The 16,936-nt window shown below is 37.4% G+C and overlaps 1 protein-coding gene and 1 long non-coding RNA gene across 12 annotated transcripts in view; one reads left to right on the forward strand and one right to left on the reverse strand.

Annotated features, from left to right (window-relative positions):
• The window catches only part of cfap70 (cilia and flagella associated protein 70), a 53,513-nt gene that overhangs the window by 8,609 nt on the left and 27,968 nt on the right, over nt 1-16,936 (forward strand). For all 11 annotated transcript variants that reach the window (XR_011347151.1, XM_069905396.1, XM_069905394.1 and 8 more), the window contains 10 exons: nt 2,606-2,782; nt 3,661-3,843; nt 5,581-5,675; nt 7,612-7,714; nt 8,415-8,549; nt 8,643-8,762; nt 10,331-10,411; nt 13,132-13,223; nt 15,361-15,421; nt 15,739-15,933. Coding sequence is in view for 10 of the 11 variants with exons in the window: in XM_069905396.1 (XP_069761497.1) it covers nt 2,606-2,782; nt 3,661-3,843; nt 5,581-5,675; nt 7,612-7,714; nt 8,415-8,549; nt 8,643-8,762; nt 10,331-10,411; nt 13,132-13,223; nt 15,361-15,421; nt 15,739-15,933 (1,242 nt within the window). In the remaining variant the exon portion in view is untranslated. The remainder of the gene's footprint in view (nt 1-2,605; nt 2,783-3,660; nt 3,844-5,580; nt 5,676-7,611; nt 7,715-8,414; nt 8,550-8,642; nt 8,763-10,330; nt 10,412-13,131; nt 13,224-15,360; nt 15,422-15,738; nt 15,934-16,936) is intronic.
• LOC138746847 (uncharacterized) lies at nt 4,461-14,927 on the reverse strand. The gene is made up of 3 exons (XR_011347153.1): nt 14,866-14,927; nt 9,069-9,165; nt 4,461-4,637 (listed from the first exon to the last, which is right to left on the reverse strand). It is a non-coding gene; the product is annotated as an uncharacterized lncRNA (long non-coding RNA).

The following is a 16,936-nucleotide window of genomic DNA, read 5'->3' on the forward strand; positions in this document are numbered from 1 at the left end:
GCAAAAAATTTTATAAATATATAAAATGGAAGAGGGTGGCCAGAGTTAACATAGGATTCTTGGAGGATGAGAAAAGAAAACTGGTAGCAAAAATGAGGAAATGGCCGAGGCATTAAACAAATATTTTTTGTCAGTCTTCATGGTGGAAGACACGTCCAGCATGCCCAAGTGCGGAGTTAAGGATGCGAATGTTGGGGAGGGCCTTAATAAAATAGTTGTTACAAAGGAAGTAGTGATGGAGAAACTAATGGGACTAAAGCCAGACAAATCACCTGGTCCTGATGATATGCATCCAAGGGTTCAGAAGGAAATGGCAGAAGTTATAGTTGATGCATTGGTGGTCATAGACCAAAATTCCTTGGATTCTGGGCAGGTCCCAGCAGACTGGAAGACAGCAAATGTCACGCCACTTTTTAAGAAGGGAAATAGGCAGAAGACTGGAAATTTTTCAGCCAATTAGCTTGACATCTGTAGTTGGAAAAATGCTTGAAGCCGTCATTAAAGATGAAATAGTGAAACTTTTGGAATGTAAGGGTTCAATCAGGCAGACGCAGCATGGTTTTAGAAAGGGAAGATCTTGTTTGACAAACTTGTTAGGATTCTTTGAGGATATAATGGGTGCGGTGGATAGAGGGGAACAGGTTGATGTTGTGTATTTGGATTTCCAGAAAGCGTTTGATAAGGTGCCGCACAAGAGACTTTTCAGTAAGTTACAGGAAAGTGGAGTCCGGGGAATTATATTGGCCTGGATTGAAAATTGGTTGTCTGACAGGAGGCAGAGAGTCAGGATAAATGGGAGTTTTTCAGGTGGGCAGAGAGTGGTAAGTGTGGTGCCGCAGGGGTCAGTGTTAGGCCCACAACTGTTCATCATTTACATTGATGACTTGGAGGAGGGGACCAAATGTGGTGTAGCCAAGTTTGCGGATGACAACAAATTGAGTGGAAGAGCAAATTGTAATGAGGATGAGGAGAGTCTGCAGAGGGATATAGTTAAGCTGGATGAGTGGGCAAAGGTCTGGCAGATGGAGTACAATGTTAGTAAGTGTGAGGTTATCCACTTTGGGAAGAAAAATAAAAGAGCTGAATATTATTTAAAGGGTGAAAAACTACAGCATGTGCAGAGTGTCTTGGGAGTGCTTGTGCATGAATCGCAAAAAGTTAGGTTGCAGGTGCAGCAGGTTATTAAGAAGGCAAATGGAATGTTGGCCTTCATCGCTCGAGGAATTGAATTCAGGAGTAGGGAGGTCATGTTGCAACTGTATAAGGTACTGGTGAGACCACACCTGGAGTACTGTGTCCAGTTCTGGTCTCCATATTTGAGGAAGGATATAATGGCTTTGGAGATGGTCCAGAGGAGGTTTACTAGGTTGATCCCTGGGATGAAGGGGTTAACTTATGAAGAAAGATTAAATCGTCTAGGATTGTATTCACTTGAGTTCAGAAGAATGAGAGGAGATCTTATAGAAACATATAGTATTATGAAGGATATGGATAGGATAGATATAGGAAGGTTTTTTGAGCTGGCTGGGGAAACTAAAACGAGAGGACACAGTCTCAAGATTCGGGGGAGTAGATTTAGGACAGAGATGAGGAAAACTAGTTTTCCCAGAGAGTAGTGAATGTTTGGAATTCTCTAACCAGGAAAGTGGTTGAGGCTGCTTCATTAAACATATTTAAAATTCGGTTAGATAAATTTTTACATGATAGAGGAATTAGGGGATATGGGGAGAAGACAGGTAGGTGGAGTTAGGTCATAAATTAGATCAGCCATGATATTATTGAATGGTGGAGCAGGCTCGATGGGCCATTTTTGGCCTACTCCTGTTCCTACTTCCTATGTTCCTAATGGTATGTATTTTAAAAATGGAAATCAAACTTTTAGTTTGTATTGAAAAATTGCAGGCTCATATTCTCTACATAATTAGTTTATACCTCTAGACTATTAGTTTAGTGATGTAGCTGTGACATGTGATGGGAAGGTATTTTTAGTTTAGTCAGGCTTCATATATCTTAATAAATATTAATGCTGCTTCATCTTTTAGTTGGGTTTAATAATGTTAACGTTTGATTAGGAAGAGAAGAAATTAGAATACAGTGAATCTTTTGTAAAATGCTCCAATTAGCAATCATGTTTCAAATTAATAAAGCACTCCCAAGCAGCTCTTCAGTGCTTTAACACGTTATTAAAATGTTGCCTCACAGACTCGTAGAATGTAGGTGGCCCCCATGATTCTGACAAAGGCACTTGTACTTGTTAAAAAGAAATAAAGCCTTTCTATCAGAAAAGAGGAGAAACAAACCAGAGATGATTCACTTTGTGCCGTTTCCAAACAGCTAATATCATTAAGTTTCCTAGAATAAAAAATATATATAATCTGTGTTTGTAGTGACAAAACAATTGGATGTATTCAAGTTACTTCCACTTTCCTTGCTATAATGTGATGACCAGAATGGTTCTCACACAGTCAAGGTGTGGCCAAAATCTTGGAAATTTCATCAGTAGGGTGAAATAAGCTGTTTATTTGCACTAATTTGTTTAATACATAAAATTGTACTTTTAGCATTATAACATCTGTACTTTACAGAAGTTTTGTTTTGGATGCAGGCTGTACTGGATATTGCTGTGTCTGTCCCAGAGCCTTTACTTTCTGAAACACAATTAGAAGGGTCTAATTTGCTGAGAATCACTGCAGAGTCTGCCTATTCAGTTCCTGAAAGCTGGAACCTCACTGGACCACAATTTAATTACATAGTTGCACTATTTCTGCCGTTATCCACTCAGGTAAATAGAGTATCCTATTTTGCAAAAATGTACGTCTTAAATCAGGTTGTTCTGACGTGGAGTATTACAGCACAGGAATAGTTAATTCATTTGATATTTATCCACCATATGAGCTTCTGCCCATCATTTTGCCCTAATGCCATGTCTTCCTATCCTTTGCTCCCTCATCCAGTTAATCTCTTATATCTTTGGTGTTTACCTCACCCATTTTATGTAGCAGTGCATTTTACTTATCACCACTCTGAATAATCGTTTTGTCTTGAATTTTTAATTGGATTAATTAGTGATGATATATTTTAAAACTCAGAATTTTGCACTCTTCATACACTTCACAACTCAAAAACCTCAGATGGAGCATCTCTGTTTTTTAAAAAAAAAAATTTTTCACTCTATGAACCATATTAACTAAAATACACACAAACATTTCCCTCTTGAATATACATAGTGTCATTTTACTCCCCTTTTCCCCCTCCCTCCTTCCCACCCCCCAACCCACTAAACTTTCAACATATACAATAAACCCATTAAACAATGTCATCACACAATGAAAATAGAGCACTCTGTTTTAATGGAGAAACAAATCACGTCCTATTCATTCTTTCCTATTAGTTCTCAGTCTTGATATTATCCTTTGCATTTTTGCTATTACTAATGTGTTTTTTTTTTGTAGTAGCTAAGCCACAATTATACATAGTATTCTTGCATCATTTAACTAAAGTTTGATAAAAGTTTAGCATTTTGGATTTTTTAAATTCTACTCCTCTTAAAATGTTCAACTGTTCATATTAAACTTGACATGCCTGAATTAACAAAATAGTTAACCTGTTGAAAGTACCTTATCCCATTATTTAATGATAATTAACTGGATTATATTTCAGAAGGAGCTTCGTGTGGTTTTCTCTAATGGGATGTTGAAGGTTGCAGGAGAAAAGGAGCCTCGTATTAAACCAAAGAGATGGCCAGTAAGCAACATAGTGGCATTTGGGGCTCAGAATATGGCTGATTCCTTCATTGAAGTTTGTCCATATGAAGATGAGGATGGGGAGCTTAATAGTAAAGAGGTAAGGCAAAAGGGGGTAAAGATGGGTGCGGGTATCACTGTTGTTGGTATACGACTTGTATTCAGGAATCAGAAATACAATTTCAAAATTGTGTCTATCAGCAAATTATGGGGTTAACACGAAGGTTTGCACTAAAATAAAGGAGAGGGTTAATAAATACAGAATGGGGCTGTAACTGACAAAGTTCTAAGTAGATAATTTTGCTGTATTACATTTTAGTAGGAAAAGATCATACACTACTTAACAAATAACTTCCAAAATCATTTAAAGAACCAGAAAGCTCTAATTTGCAGATAGAAGTGGTGAACCTATAAATTAACATTGATATGAGTACAATAATTTGGCAGTGCATCAATCCAGTAAATAATTAAATTGTTTAGCATCTGCTTTCTTCTGCTGATTCACCACCAGAGTAGTCAACTGTATCTAGTGCAGAACTTAGAGCATCTAGCATATGCTATTTATCCATCCCCTCCTCGAAGCCTGCTGCAGACCAAGTTCTTCTGGGCCTGCTGCAGACCGCATATTCATGGATGGGATAATGCACAAGAATTTAGACTTTGGAAATTACTTTTAACTTTTTTTACTTTAAAAATTATTAATCGTATGTCCTGCATCTCTCCTCCTCCATATTCAATCATGGCATGAGATAAAAATCAAGTCTACAATCTGATGCCTGAGATAGAGGCAGTGTCATTTTCTGTGCTCTTGACTGGGAGCATCAATTCAAGTTCAAGTGGACCTTCATTCTTTTATTTTCACTGTTCCGCCACAAGATTCCATTTATTATGTATCTGAAAAAAATGATTGGTGTAGGTTTGGAAAGGAAGGGAAAAGTAAGAGATACACTATTTGCACCTTACAAACCACCAAATGCAAAATGCAAAAATCAATGTAAGACCAGGTAGCAGATCAAAGTTGGATTGAAATGGTATTGACATCCTTCACACAAAGAATGATACATACTCATTTTTAAAATAAGTTATTTGCCTGTGTTTTCCATATTTCCTCTTTTGTCCTACTTAAAAGCCCTAGCGCTGTTGCTCAAACTGGAGTAATTTTAGACAAAAAAGAAGCCGTTTTAAAGCTCTAGCCAAATTCATTTTTTTCTCAATTAATTGCCAGTTCTTGCTTATTAAAAATACTATTGGCTAATTTCATCTGTCATTTTTTTAAATATAAGAAACAGTTGAATGTGTTCCCAAAGATTAGGGTCTGATTGAAAGCAACTTGATGGAACTAACTGTAGAATCTGAATTTATTGTCATGAACAAGTCACGAAATCTGGTTCTCTGCTGCAGCACCTTAGTGTAAACATTCATATAAACCACTTTTACAACAACAATTTTTTTTAAAAATGCACAAAAAGCAAAACAGTGTCTTTGGTTCATTGATTATTCAGGAATCTGATGGTGGTGCCATTGAGTGTCTGGTTTTAGGCTCCTGTACCTTTTCCTGATGGTAGAGTGAAGAGGGCATGGCCTGGTGTTGGGGGTTTTTGAGGATAGAGCCTGCTTTATTAAGACATCGCCTCTTGTAAATGTCCTCGATAGAGTGAAAGCTGATCAAACATTAACATAGTTCACTAGTTGATTGAACTATTTAATTTAGCAGCAATTCTATGGCACCTGTAACATTGAGTGAAATTTACTCATATAAATTAACCTGATATAGATTTGTTCCAAATAGAACAAAAGACAAACTTGGTAATTTTACTTTCTTTCAATGATTATCCAGGACTGGACATTTAGAACAGAGGCAGAAAATGAGAAGAAGCGTGTCACATGGAACATTGAGCGCCGCTGCTTTATGGAACCTGAGGCTTTGTTGAGGTAACTGTTGTATCTCATTATGTTAATTTAAGTATAAATGGGAATTGGATGGAGAAATGATTTGTATCATCATGTCTCTATTCTGGAGTTTGAAACTGATAAGATGAAAATCTCTGTTCCGTCAAATATCTTCTCAATCTTTTCCACCCTAACCTGGCACCTGGTTCCTAATTCTCGAAACCATCCTAATAAATATCAGGTGCACCTGCTTTACCCTTTACATCTTTCATAAATTTTGGTAACCAGAATTAGACTCAATACTTGGACTGTTGCCTAAAGTAGTGTTTTATAATTTAGAAGATAGTTGTGAATAATTTATAGAGAAGAGGCTGAAAAAGCTTGTCATTTTATTTTCCAGAGCTTGTTACAATTTATTGCTGAAAGAGGGATTGTGCCTTTACTTTAAGAATTTAGCAAGACCCGGTTATGGGCATGCATAGTTTGGAGTGCAACATTCAAAGAAAAAAGAGAGGAACAGGGCAAAGCAGCAGACAAAAAGAGGAAGAAAGAGATGAGGAACACCAGGAATCCCTGGCCATTGTGTGGATTCTGATATACTATGACAAATGTAGCAGAGATATTTGGGAAGAAATCATGAAGGGTAAATATAGAGTTACCAAATGATGTTTCCTGGGTTTTCAAAAGGCACTAGTGAACTGTTTGAGTTGGTGTTATCTGTTGGAATTGGTAGATAGTATGTAGGAAGAATTGAATATTTTTTGGAGACACCAGTGAATGTTGATGAACAGAGAAATCTTTGTATGCCGTCATGAGATACAAAATTGTAATATGAGGATATAATAAGCAATTCATTTAATGGCCAGTGTTGCAAAGGGGTTGGAGTACAAAAGAAAGCAAGTCTTGCTAAAAGTATATAGTATAGGGTTTCTTTGGCTTGGCTTCGCAGACGAAGATTTATGGAGGGGGTAAAAAGTCCACGTCAGCTGCAGGCTCGTTTGTGGCTGACAAGTCCGATGCGGGACAGGCAGACACGGTTGCAGCGGTTGGAAGGGAATATTGGTTGGTTGGGGTTGGGTGTTGGGTTTTTCCTCCTTTGCCTTTTGTCAGTGAGGTGGGCTTCTTCAAAGGAGGTTGCTGCCCGCCGAACTGTGAGGGGCCAAGATGCAAGGTTTGAGGCGATATCAGCCCACTGGCAGTGGTCAATGTGGCAGGCACCAAGAGATTTCTTTAGGCAGTCCTTGTACCTCTTCTTTGGTGCACCTCTGTCACGGTGGCCAGTGGAGAGCTCGCCATAGAACACGATCTTGGGGAGGCGATGGTCCTCCATTCTGGAGACGTGACCCACCCAGCGCAGCTGGATCTTCAGCAGCGTGGACTCGATGCTGTCGGCCTCTGCCATCTCGAGTACTTCGACGTTAGGGATGAAAGCGCTCCAATGGATGTTGAGGATGGAGCGGAGATAACCAATAACAAATAGTCTACTGCTCTGTAAATTTGTTCCCACATGTACAGTAAAACTTCCAATCCCTTAATTTCCATCCTGAAAAATAAGGGTTTGAAGCCATTCTCAAAATTACCTTCCTTTGCAATTTAGCTAATCCTCTGTCAGTTTCAACACCTTCTCTTCACCTCGTATTAAAGCTGTGATCTGGTTTGCAAAGTATGTTTTCTTGTCTCATAAAATTGCCACTGAAGTGGGTTTGCTCTTTGAGAGAAAATTATGCATCTTGTTGAACAGACTTTGTATTTTAGAAAAGGATGTTTACAAATGATCATTGTTGAGGTTAGATGTTAAGAACGTTGATAATCTAATTATGACAAGCCAAAAGATCTCACTCCAAATCTGGTATTTGTTTTAAGTAAACATCTGCAAGACAGGAGATCCACCTTAATTTCCTTAAACTGTAACTAAATATTCAACTACAGACAATTTATTAGTTGTTTTAAGTTTGTATAAATTAAGTATTTTTTCCAGCTTACAGACACATATTGCAGAGACCACTTTCTTACCTGTGGAGATCAAGCGTGTGCCATTAACTCCTCCTGCTAAGAGTGGGAAAAGCAGTAAAATGGATAAGGTCAGTTGCTTATTCCTAGTTATATTAACGAAAGGGACAGGAAGGAGTCTTTTTTTTTTATAAACACTGCGCACCAAAAAAAAACTTTTCTATTCTTTAAAAAAAAAAGAGCAATTATAGCAAACATGTATGATGACTTTTCTTTTGATCACTTCTATAACAAGCTTGCACACTTATCTTGACCATACTTCTTTGCACCCTGTCTTTTGTAAGGATTCCATTCCATTTTTGAATTTAAAAAGATGCATTTTTAAACAATGACTACCTCCTTTAGATTTTTCCCAAAGTTAAAGCTTCGGGCGTCACAGTTAGCGTGCAGTAAGCACAAGGCTATTACAGCACCAGCGCTGTCTCTATAAGGAATTTGTATGTTCTCCTTTTAGCTGCATGAGTTTCCTCCAGATACTCTAGTTTCCTCCCATCCTCCAAAACATAACAGGGGTTATAGGTTAATTGGGGTATTTGGGTGGCACAGACTCATGGGCTATAAAGGTCTGTACAGTATGTCTAAATTTAATTTTTTTTTAAATTCATTGGTTGAAGTATTTCTTTTATCACATGGATTCTAATCCTAATATAATTGACAGGAAACAAAAAGGAAAACCTTCACTAAAAGGGACACAAATTACATAAATTGTAGCTTAGGTGATATTTATTTTTCAAGTCTTTGTGATAATCCTTCAATTTATATTATCTGCAGACAGAGGAGGAAGGACCTATTTCTTTCCATGGAGTAGCTTATGTAAATATGGCACCTTTACTATATCCTGGTGTGAGGCGGATTCGAGGAGCATACCCAATAGTTGCTTTTAATGAGGCTGAGATATTTGAAAAGGTAATTGTTAATACAGTAACATAATCTTCAAATAGTGCGTGATTTTATATCTGTTTAAAATACATACTTAATGTGTGATTGTACATGATCCAGACAAAACATAAGAGAAACTTGACTCGGGAAACATCTGGAGGGAAGGGACAGTCTCAACATGCTAAAATAACTGCTAATAAATTTAAGGATGAAAAGGGAGCAAAAGAAGCTGTGAAGAAGGTAGGATGTTTCTTAGCATTAAATATTGTTTTGCTCTCAGAAGCCATTGATTCATTTGAACTGTATAAATGTATTCCATGCATTCAGCAAGGTTTATTATCATTCACTCTTCTATTAAAGCTGTTCATTGTCCTCTTTCATTGTTAATGCTTTATAAACAATTACATGGATATAAAATATGACAGAGTTAGTGATCATTGTCATAATGGAGACTATTTAACTGATGTAATCAAAAAAGCACTTATTCTTCCACAGATTGCATTCTTTTCCATGATATTCTTGAGAAGTGAGTGAACTGACAGTTACCTACTGTAAACACTTTCAAGACCATTTTTTAATGTTCAATTTATGGATTCTACTTTTGAGGGGCTGAAATTCACACCAGGATCCAAAACAATGATCTCTAAATGAATAAAGAACAAAAACACAATGAATTAAAGGAATAATAGTCTTCACATCAAAACACATGTTCTACCAAGTAAGAGTAAAACATGAAAATCTGCAGGCATCATGATTGAAATAAAAACACAAAAGATTGGAGGAAGGGGTGGAAGGTAGAAAGGGAGAGCTCAAAGGAGAAGACAGGTTGAGTAGAGAGAGGGTGCAAGGTGATGGGGAAGGATAAGGAGTGATGGTGGTGGGGATGAGTCTGTGGGATCCAGCAGTGGTGTCAACCTTGTGGAGGCTAAAGTTGGCGAGGGACACCGATACAGGGGGAGGTTGGGACTGTGGTAAGTATCTGTGTCATCAGAAGTATTGGGAGCTCAGGTCTGTGGGCAGCCAGGACCATGTAGGAAATTCACATCAAAGGCATCAGGAGCTCTGGCCTGCAACAGAGATGTCAGGAGTTCTGGCCTACAGGCGGCTGGAGCCATGGAGAGAGACTAGGGTCAACTCTTACAGGAGATGTATGGAAAATACCAAATTTTTGGTCAAAAATAAGGGATCTTCTTTTACAAGAGATCAAATTTTACACAAATATATATGGTAGGTATATTTGTAAACTATTTTCACTGTTTAAAATTGCTGAAAATGTTATTTTCATTCTACTATGTAATATATTATTTGACCATAATTACTGTTCAGCAACCTCTCAAAGCTTTCACATATTTCAACAATTTTAAAAACTGAAACAAAAAAAAGTTAAAATACTTTTAAATATGTTTTGTTTTAAACATTCAGCTGGCCTAACAGACCAAAGCACTTGATATTTCACAACTGCCAGACAGTAGCTTGCTTTCTATTTAATATCAATTTAAATGTTTGATTTTCATTCAAGTGTTTCTGGCGTTTCGACCTGCAAAGAGCCAACTCAGTTAGAAAAATCAAGAATGGATGAGACTTTAGTTTTGATTATCAAATTTATCAGTATATTGAAAAAGATTTGAATTCATTGTGCAAATATGAGATTTAATTGGATAAAGAATTTTAGGGAAAGGACTTTGGCAAATTGTATTTGAAACTTATACTGGAAGGAAAGATCAGTTTTTTAAAAAAAATGAGAACTAATTTTTAGCTTTGATTTACTAATGCATTTCATGGCCTCTTTTAAATGTTTGTTTTTGTAGAGCTTAATAAATATGAAGACACTTATGACAGAACATGGATTAGAATCTGAGGCTTCAGGTGCAGTTAACATGGAAGGAGACGTACGTCTACGTTAATAGTTAACAGTGAGATTTTTCTCCCAACTCTTTTTTTTCTTACTCTATCTCTTGTGAATTAAATACTAGATCAACTTACAGAGATAAATGATGGTAGTTATGAAATAATTTAAATAAAAACTATTGAGAATTTTAAATATGATGAGGCAATAATTCAAGAGTGCTCAGCATTAGATATGCGCAGCAGAATTTTAGATAGCATATATAGAAGGTGGGCAACGGAAGGATGGCCAGGGAAGTATTTGAGTAACAATTCCAAGAATTATTAAGGACAACAGTGTCTTTCAGCAGCATTTTGACCAAGGTCAGGAAGAAGGGAAATTAAATAACCAGGGTTTAATTATATTTTCTTTGTGGTGCACATGATGTGGGAATAAGAACGGAAAATATTTGGCCTACTCAGCAGATTATGCATTATCTATGGTGAGAGAAATTGTAAATGATTCAGGTTGATGATCCTTCATTTGAACTGGATAAGAGAGAAACCAATTGTGCTATAAACTGCACATAGTGGGAGGAATGGGAAAAAAACAAAGGGAATATCTGTGATGAAATGGAGGCCAAATGACCTGAATAGTTGCTTGTCTTATCATTTAAAAGAGTGAAATTAAAGCTTGTTAATCATAGCTGTACAACAAATTGAGATATTTAAAAAAAATAAATAAATCCTGGGACTTGAGCTGCAGAACAAAGCAAATGCAAAAAAACCTGAAATTAGACTGGATAATGGAAATACTTAGCCGATCAGGAGGGATTTATGGAGAGGGATAAACTAAGTTAATATTGCTGGGGGATATTCTTATTTATTTACAATAGATTTTCAGCCCTGAGAATTTCCATGTTTATATTCTGTCATAGAAGGAGGTTATTCAGCTGCTTCGATCTATATTGCCTTTCAGAATTTTTCTATTCTCTGTAATCTATTCTTACCACATTCCCATCAACTTTACTTCCCTCCCCAGGATTTTGCTTCCCTCCGACACATTTGAAGCAATTTATAGTGGACATTTGCCTATTAATCTGTATGCATTTGCAATGTGATTAAAAATGGAGCACCTAGAAAACTCTAAAATCACAGGGAAAACCTGCAAACACCGCACAGAGGTCAGGAACCTGGTTCTTTGAGGCAGCTGCTCCACTACCTTCATTCCTTTGACTTCTTGCATCAGAACTGATACACCCTCATGCAATGATTGAATAAGATTTATGTTGACATTGAGTTGCATAGAAAAATTCAGAAAATGAAGAAATAACCATTGTATATTTTACAAAAGTTAAAGAACAAAGTGAAAGTAGCACAAAAATAAAAGACATTGTGAGGGAAAAAAAAGTACATTTATTAAATAGGCTTCACCTGAAATCTCTATTGATTGAGTGCTGCTCAAGTGTACAAGATGCATTAACAATTTTATTTGGAGTCTGTTACATGCTAACTTATCATACTGTAACAGATTTGTGTTAATATTAATCTAAAGTTAAAATCTGTAATTATAAAATCTCTTAGTAAACTTAGTTTGTGGGCTGGACAGGGTCACACACAGGTCACATCACATGTACAGATATACCACTGCACAGAGAGAGAGTGAGAGAGATCATTTCAGAATTGCCCAGACTGGATGACAGTGTGGGTCTTAATTGATTCCAGGATGGTAGAAGCGTATGAAAAGCTTCTGCTGGCAGCTGCTCAATTAAGCAAGTTCTTCCTGGACTTTCTGGAGACAAAAACACTTAACCTCTTGGACAGAGATGAGGTCAGATGTTTTTATGGATGTGAAATGATAATTTGAAGAGAGGTTTGTGTTTTGGAAAAAGGAAACTGAAACAGTGTGATGTCATGGCACATGATTTCAGAGAAAAATAAGTGAAGGCAGAGACATTTTAAAACCAGACTGAGAGATTGGCTACCCTGTGACAGACAGGGTTATTTCATAACTTAATTATTTCAAACAGTAGTCTCTGGAGAGAAAGGGAGATTCTTTTTTGCATTGTGTTATCCTTATTATAGGAGATACTCAAAATAAGTGGCTTTAAAATAAGTAAGACCACTTCGCTCTTGATTAAGAAAGAAATAATTGTGAAGATCACAGTTCTGTAACCCTAACAAGATAGGGGGAAACATTAAAAAACTTGTATGAAGAATATCTCCCTGAAAGACAACTCATCAAAAGACTCAAGAGTTTAGCGATCTGCAGATATATTTAAAAGTGCTTCATAATTACTTCTGAACCGTGATTTAAAAATCTTCAAGCAACACAAGATGTCTGAGGCTGAAGATAAAATGGACTTTTCAGACTCGAGCTTAAACTGTACTCACATATCTACATTTTCACATAGTGGAAATTAAGTTTGGAGATAAATAAGAAATGTTATGTTATTAATAGTTTAACAAAAATATTATTTTGAAGTTACCATTGACGGGTGAATTTTCCATTGCTGCTCCTTTGTAATTTTATAATAAAATTGATTCAATTCATAACAATACCTTTAAACATTCAAAATATAGTGGGTTGTCCAAAGCACATCAGAGTTATTACAGTAATTAGTGATTGATTTATGATGCCTATTTTTAAACCAGTTCATTAATTGTGTACATTAGATTGGTTTTGAAATTGTTGCATTTCCTTTCATTCAATGTTTAATTTATTTTTGGATATAAGAATGACTTGCCAATGTGAAGATCATCACTTTTGCATTTAAACTTGCAGCAACATGCAGAGGCAAGGTCATATATTGTCTTGGAGTTTAGCCTGGCTAAACCTCTGGTGCAGAAGCGACTTCGGGAGGATCTAGCTAAAAGGTACAATTCAGCTTTGAGTAGAAATACTGTATACACTGTAATTCTTTCAGAGATGCAAATTTTATCTTGCTGATATTTTATTTTGCACTTAGTCTCTTTATAATGCCACAATTTACTGGATTTATTCAGATCTAAAATATACCCATAAGGAGTTGTCACTGCAAATATCTGCATTATCCCAATTGGCAAATACCAGTATATTAAGCCTTTAATTAGTCCATGCACTTTCAGTCTTATACAAAGTACATCCATTATCCTTTAAATAATATTGAAAATACCTTCATGCATTACATTACAACTCTCAATAAGATTACATACGGGGACATCAAAGAAGGGAATGGCAGCTTTGGGATGAAAGTTCTGTATTAAGCCCAGAGGACCCCAAAACCCAGCAGCAACAGAAATTTACCAAGGCAAATGGTTACTGAAACAAAAGTTGCTTTTAGTTATCTTTAAACATGAAAATAGGATCAAGATCAAACTTTATCTTATTACTACTAACTTAACCTAACTTAACCCCCTTCTAATTCTAAGCACACATGTATGTAAGTTTAGAAAAGTTCTTTGATTCACAGTCCAATCTCACTTCTCACTCCTCCAAGTTCACTGGTTGCAGGCGATTCTTATATTGTGCACAGAATCTAACATTTGTGAATTTGACCAGGCTTTGGTGCTTGAAAGGTAAGTGGTTACTGCTCAGAGAGGTTCTTGTCAGTTTTCAGAGAGAGATTCATTGTTTGCTGGACACAAACTGATTCCTTTTAATCGGCCACTTCAGTGTCTTGTCGAAGAAACTTGCCCGATCAGGGTTTTCCAAATGATAACCTCTTTCTTTCAGGTCATCACAGAATTCCTTTTTGTTTCTCTTATTTCAAGTGAAACATTAGGCAGCCAGTCCTCCCCTCTTGTATGGATCACAAGGGATTTGACCAGGCTGAACTTAGCACCCACGACGCGTCTTCAAAATGGGGCTTTTCCACAAGCTTGCCAGCTTGTCATGTTCCAATCCCAGCTGCTGCTGCTCAACTATCTGTCTCTCTGTCTCTCTGTCTCTCTGTCTCTCTGTCTCTCTGTCTCTCTGTCTCTCTGTCTCTCTGTCTCTCTGTCTCTCTGTCTCTCTGTCTCTCTGTCTCTCTGTCTCTCTGTCTCTCTGTCTCTCTCTGAGAAAAGCCTGTTTGATTCACTCTGCTTGCAAAACCACATGAACCTCTTAGAACAGCAAACTGCACTCAGACAGCCTGCAGCTTCGGGCCTAATCCTCAGTTCTTTCATCTGTTACTTTCCAAAACAACAAACCATTGGTGAAGTCTCTTTAGGCACTCCCCAAAGCTTTTGCAAAGACATTCGGAGTCCCCCTGACTGGCTTGAGCAGAGCTCCAGTATTTTATGAGATCTGTTTTGAAGTGGTTGTATGTGACCTTTACAAAAAAAAACGGGCATAATTTATCTCCTTTAAAACATATCTATATAAAATATAACATAATCTGTTACAATTCTATATACCCAACACTCCAAATGTAGTAGAATGGAACCCGATAGTTTGGGTCCAAAAAAAATCATATTGCGAAAAAAGCAGGATTGCGCTAAATCAGGGTTTCACTGTGCACAATATATACACAAATTGATCGCGGTAGAAACCCACCCCCATTCGTAGCAGCACTCATCCCGTCCCGTTTGTGACAGCACGCACCACCCCCTCCCCCGTTCGCAGCAGCACTCATCCCGTCCCCTGTTTGTGACAGCACGCACCCACCCCCTCCCCCGTTCGCTGCAGTACTCATCCCATCCCCTGTTTGTGACAGCACGCACCCACCCCCTCCCCCATTCGCAGCAGCACTCATCCCGTCCCCTGTTTGTGACAGCACGCACCCACCCCCTCCCCCGTTCGCAGCAGCACTCATCCCATCCCCTGTTTGTGACAGCATGCACCCACCCCCTCCCCCGTTCGCTGCAGTACTCATCCCGTCCCCTGTTTGTGACAGCACGCACCCACCCCCTCCCCGTTCACAGCAGCACTCATCCCGTCCCCTGTTTGTGACAGTACGCACCCACCCCCTCCCCCGTTGGCAGCAGTACTCATTTTCATGAGTACATTAACTATCAAATCTATCATTGACTAATTGTCTTTCGAAATCAGGATTGCAGAGATGATACCTCCTCGGCCATTATTCCCTCGTAGGACAAGTGGAGCAGATAAGGTGCGTATTACAACCTTTACCTGCATGACATGCTATGGAGAGTACTTGCATAATACCAGTACCTATGTAGTGCTCAGTTAAAGGATCCCCTAAGAAACTGTATCGAAGAAATGTAACTAACACACAGTGTCAGGTTCACTAGTGAAAATGAGATGTCACAACAGAAAAAGCCCAATTGATGTAAAACAGTACATACCATCAATTTTTCATAGTGGCTTAATGGTCTTTATATGTTAAATTCAATAAAAATATTTTAAAAAGAAAGAATTTATGGTTTTGGAGTAAATTTATCATATATTCATTTTTATATGTCACAGGCTGTCACAGATTATCATAATCAAATAATCAGTGTGGCTAAGATAATTATGGATGAATACCAAGAAATGTTTGGACCAAAGCTATTTGAAGGCAAACTCTCGCATGAATACCAGGATCAGGAGGAGCGTAAACATAAACTTATATTTGAGCTGAACACCTCAGGAAAATATTTTGCCTTCAAAGAGCAGCTCAAGGTAAAATCTGAATCAGTTATAATATGGAAATTGAGTTTTCAATCCATCAGTGAAGATGTTGGATCCACTGTAAAGGAAAATATTGTTGAGATATATGGGCTAAAATTGCTAAAGAAACGTGCTAGAAAAAGTAGCTGCATTAAAATATATCAGTCTGGTACCATCTGGTAGATGGTACATCACAGATCAGACAAGATCCTAGATAACCGAGGAAAGTAACGAAGGAAATTGCAAAGTTCCTAGCCAGAGTCCTCCATGTCTTTAGGTGAAGGTGGTGCATGAGGATTAAAGAACTGTTTATTTTGCAAAAAATAGTAAGGTGTTTGGAAAAACATAATGTTTAGCAATTAGATATTTTGAATAACTAACAGAGTGTTGATAAGGGAATTGCTGAGATTCATGTCATTATCAAAAGATGCTGGTTTCTAAAAAAAATGCTGTGCATTTGGTTTGGAACCAATATTAAAGGCCACTGATTGAAAGTGTCAGCAATAAGCATTGGATGAAAAATTGGCATGATATCAGGAAAAAGAATTGCAGTGAGAAATTATTTTAAGTATCAGAGAGAAATTACTTAATACTTATTAATGACGTGGAACTTGATGTCTGGTGGATGGCTTCCAAATATGCATATAACACAACCTTTGGAAGCAGAGTGAACTATGAGGAGGATAGAAATGGATTTAAAGAAATACGTATATGTTAGTGAAATGGGCGAATGAATAACAAGTGAAAGGTGATGCAAAGTGTTACATTTGGGTCAGAATAAAAAGAGCAACATAAACCAGGGGGCATAATTCCAAAAGTTGATAAGAACTTAAAGGATTAATAGACCTCATATAGAGATGTAATCTATGTATATATTTTTTTTTAATGGGGTACTTCAGTTATAAAGAAAGAGTTAAGAAAAGGGTGTGGTAAACCACTGTTATGGCATGATTGGCTGCTGCTAGCTGGGCACACCTCCCATAGCCCTTTGCATGCTCCTCTTTTTGCTTCAATC

Source organism: Narcine bancroftii, chromosome 12, assembly GCF_036971445.1.
Source record: "Narcine bancroftii isolate sNarBan1 chromosome 12, sNarBan1.hap1, whole genome shotgun sequence".
Lineage (NCBI taxonomy): Eukaryota > Metazoa > Chordata > Chondrichthyes > Torpediniformes > Narcinidae > Narcine > Narcine bancroftii.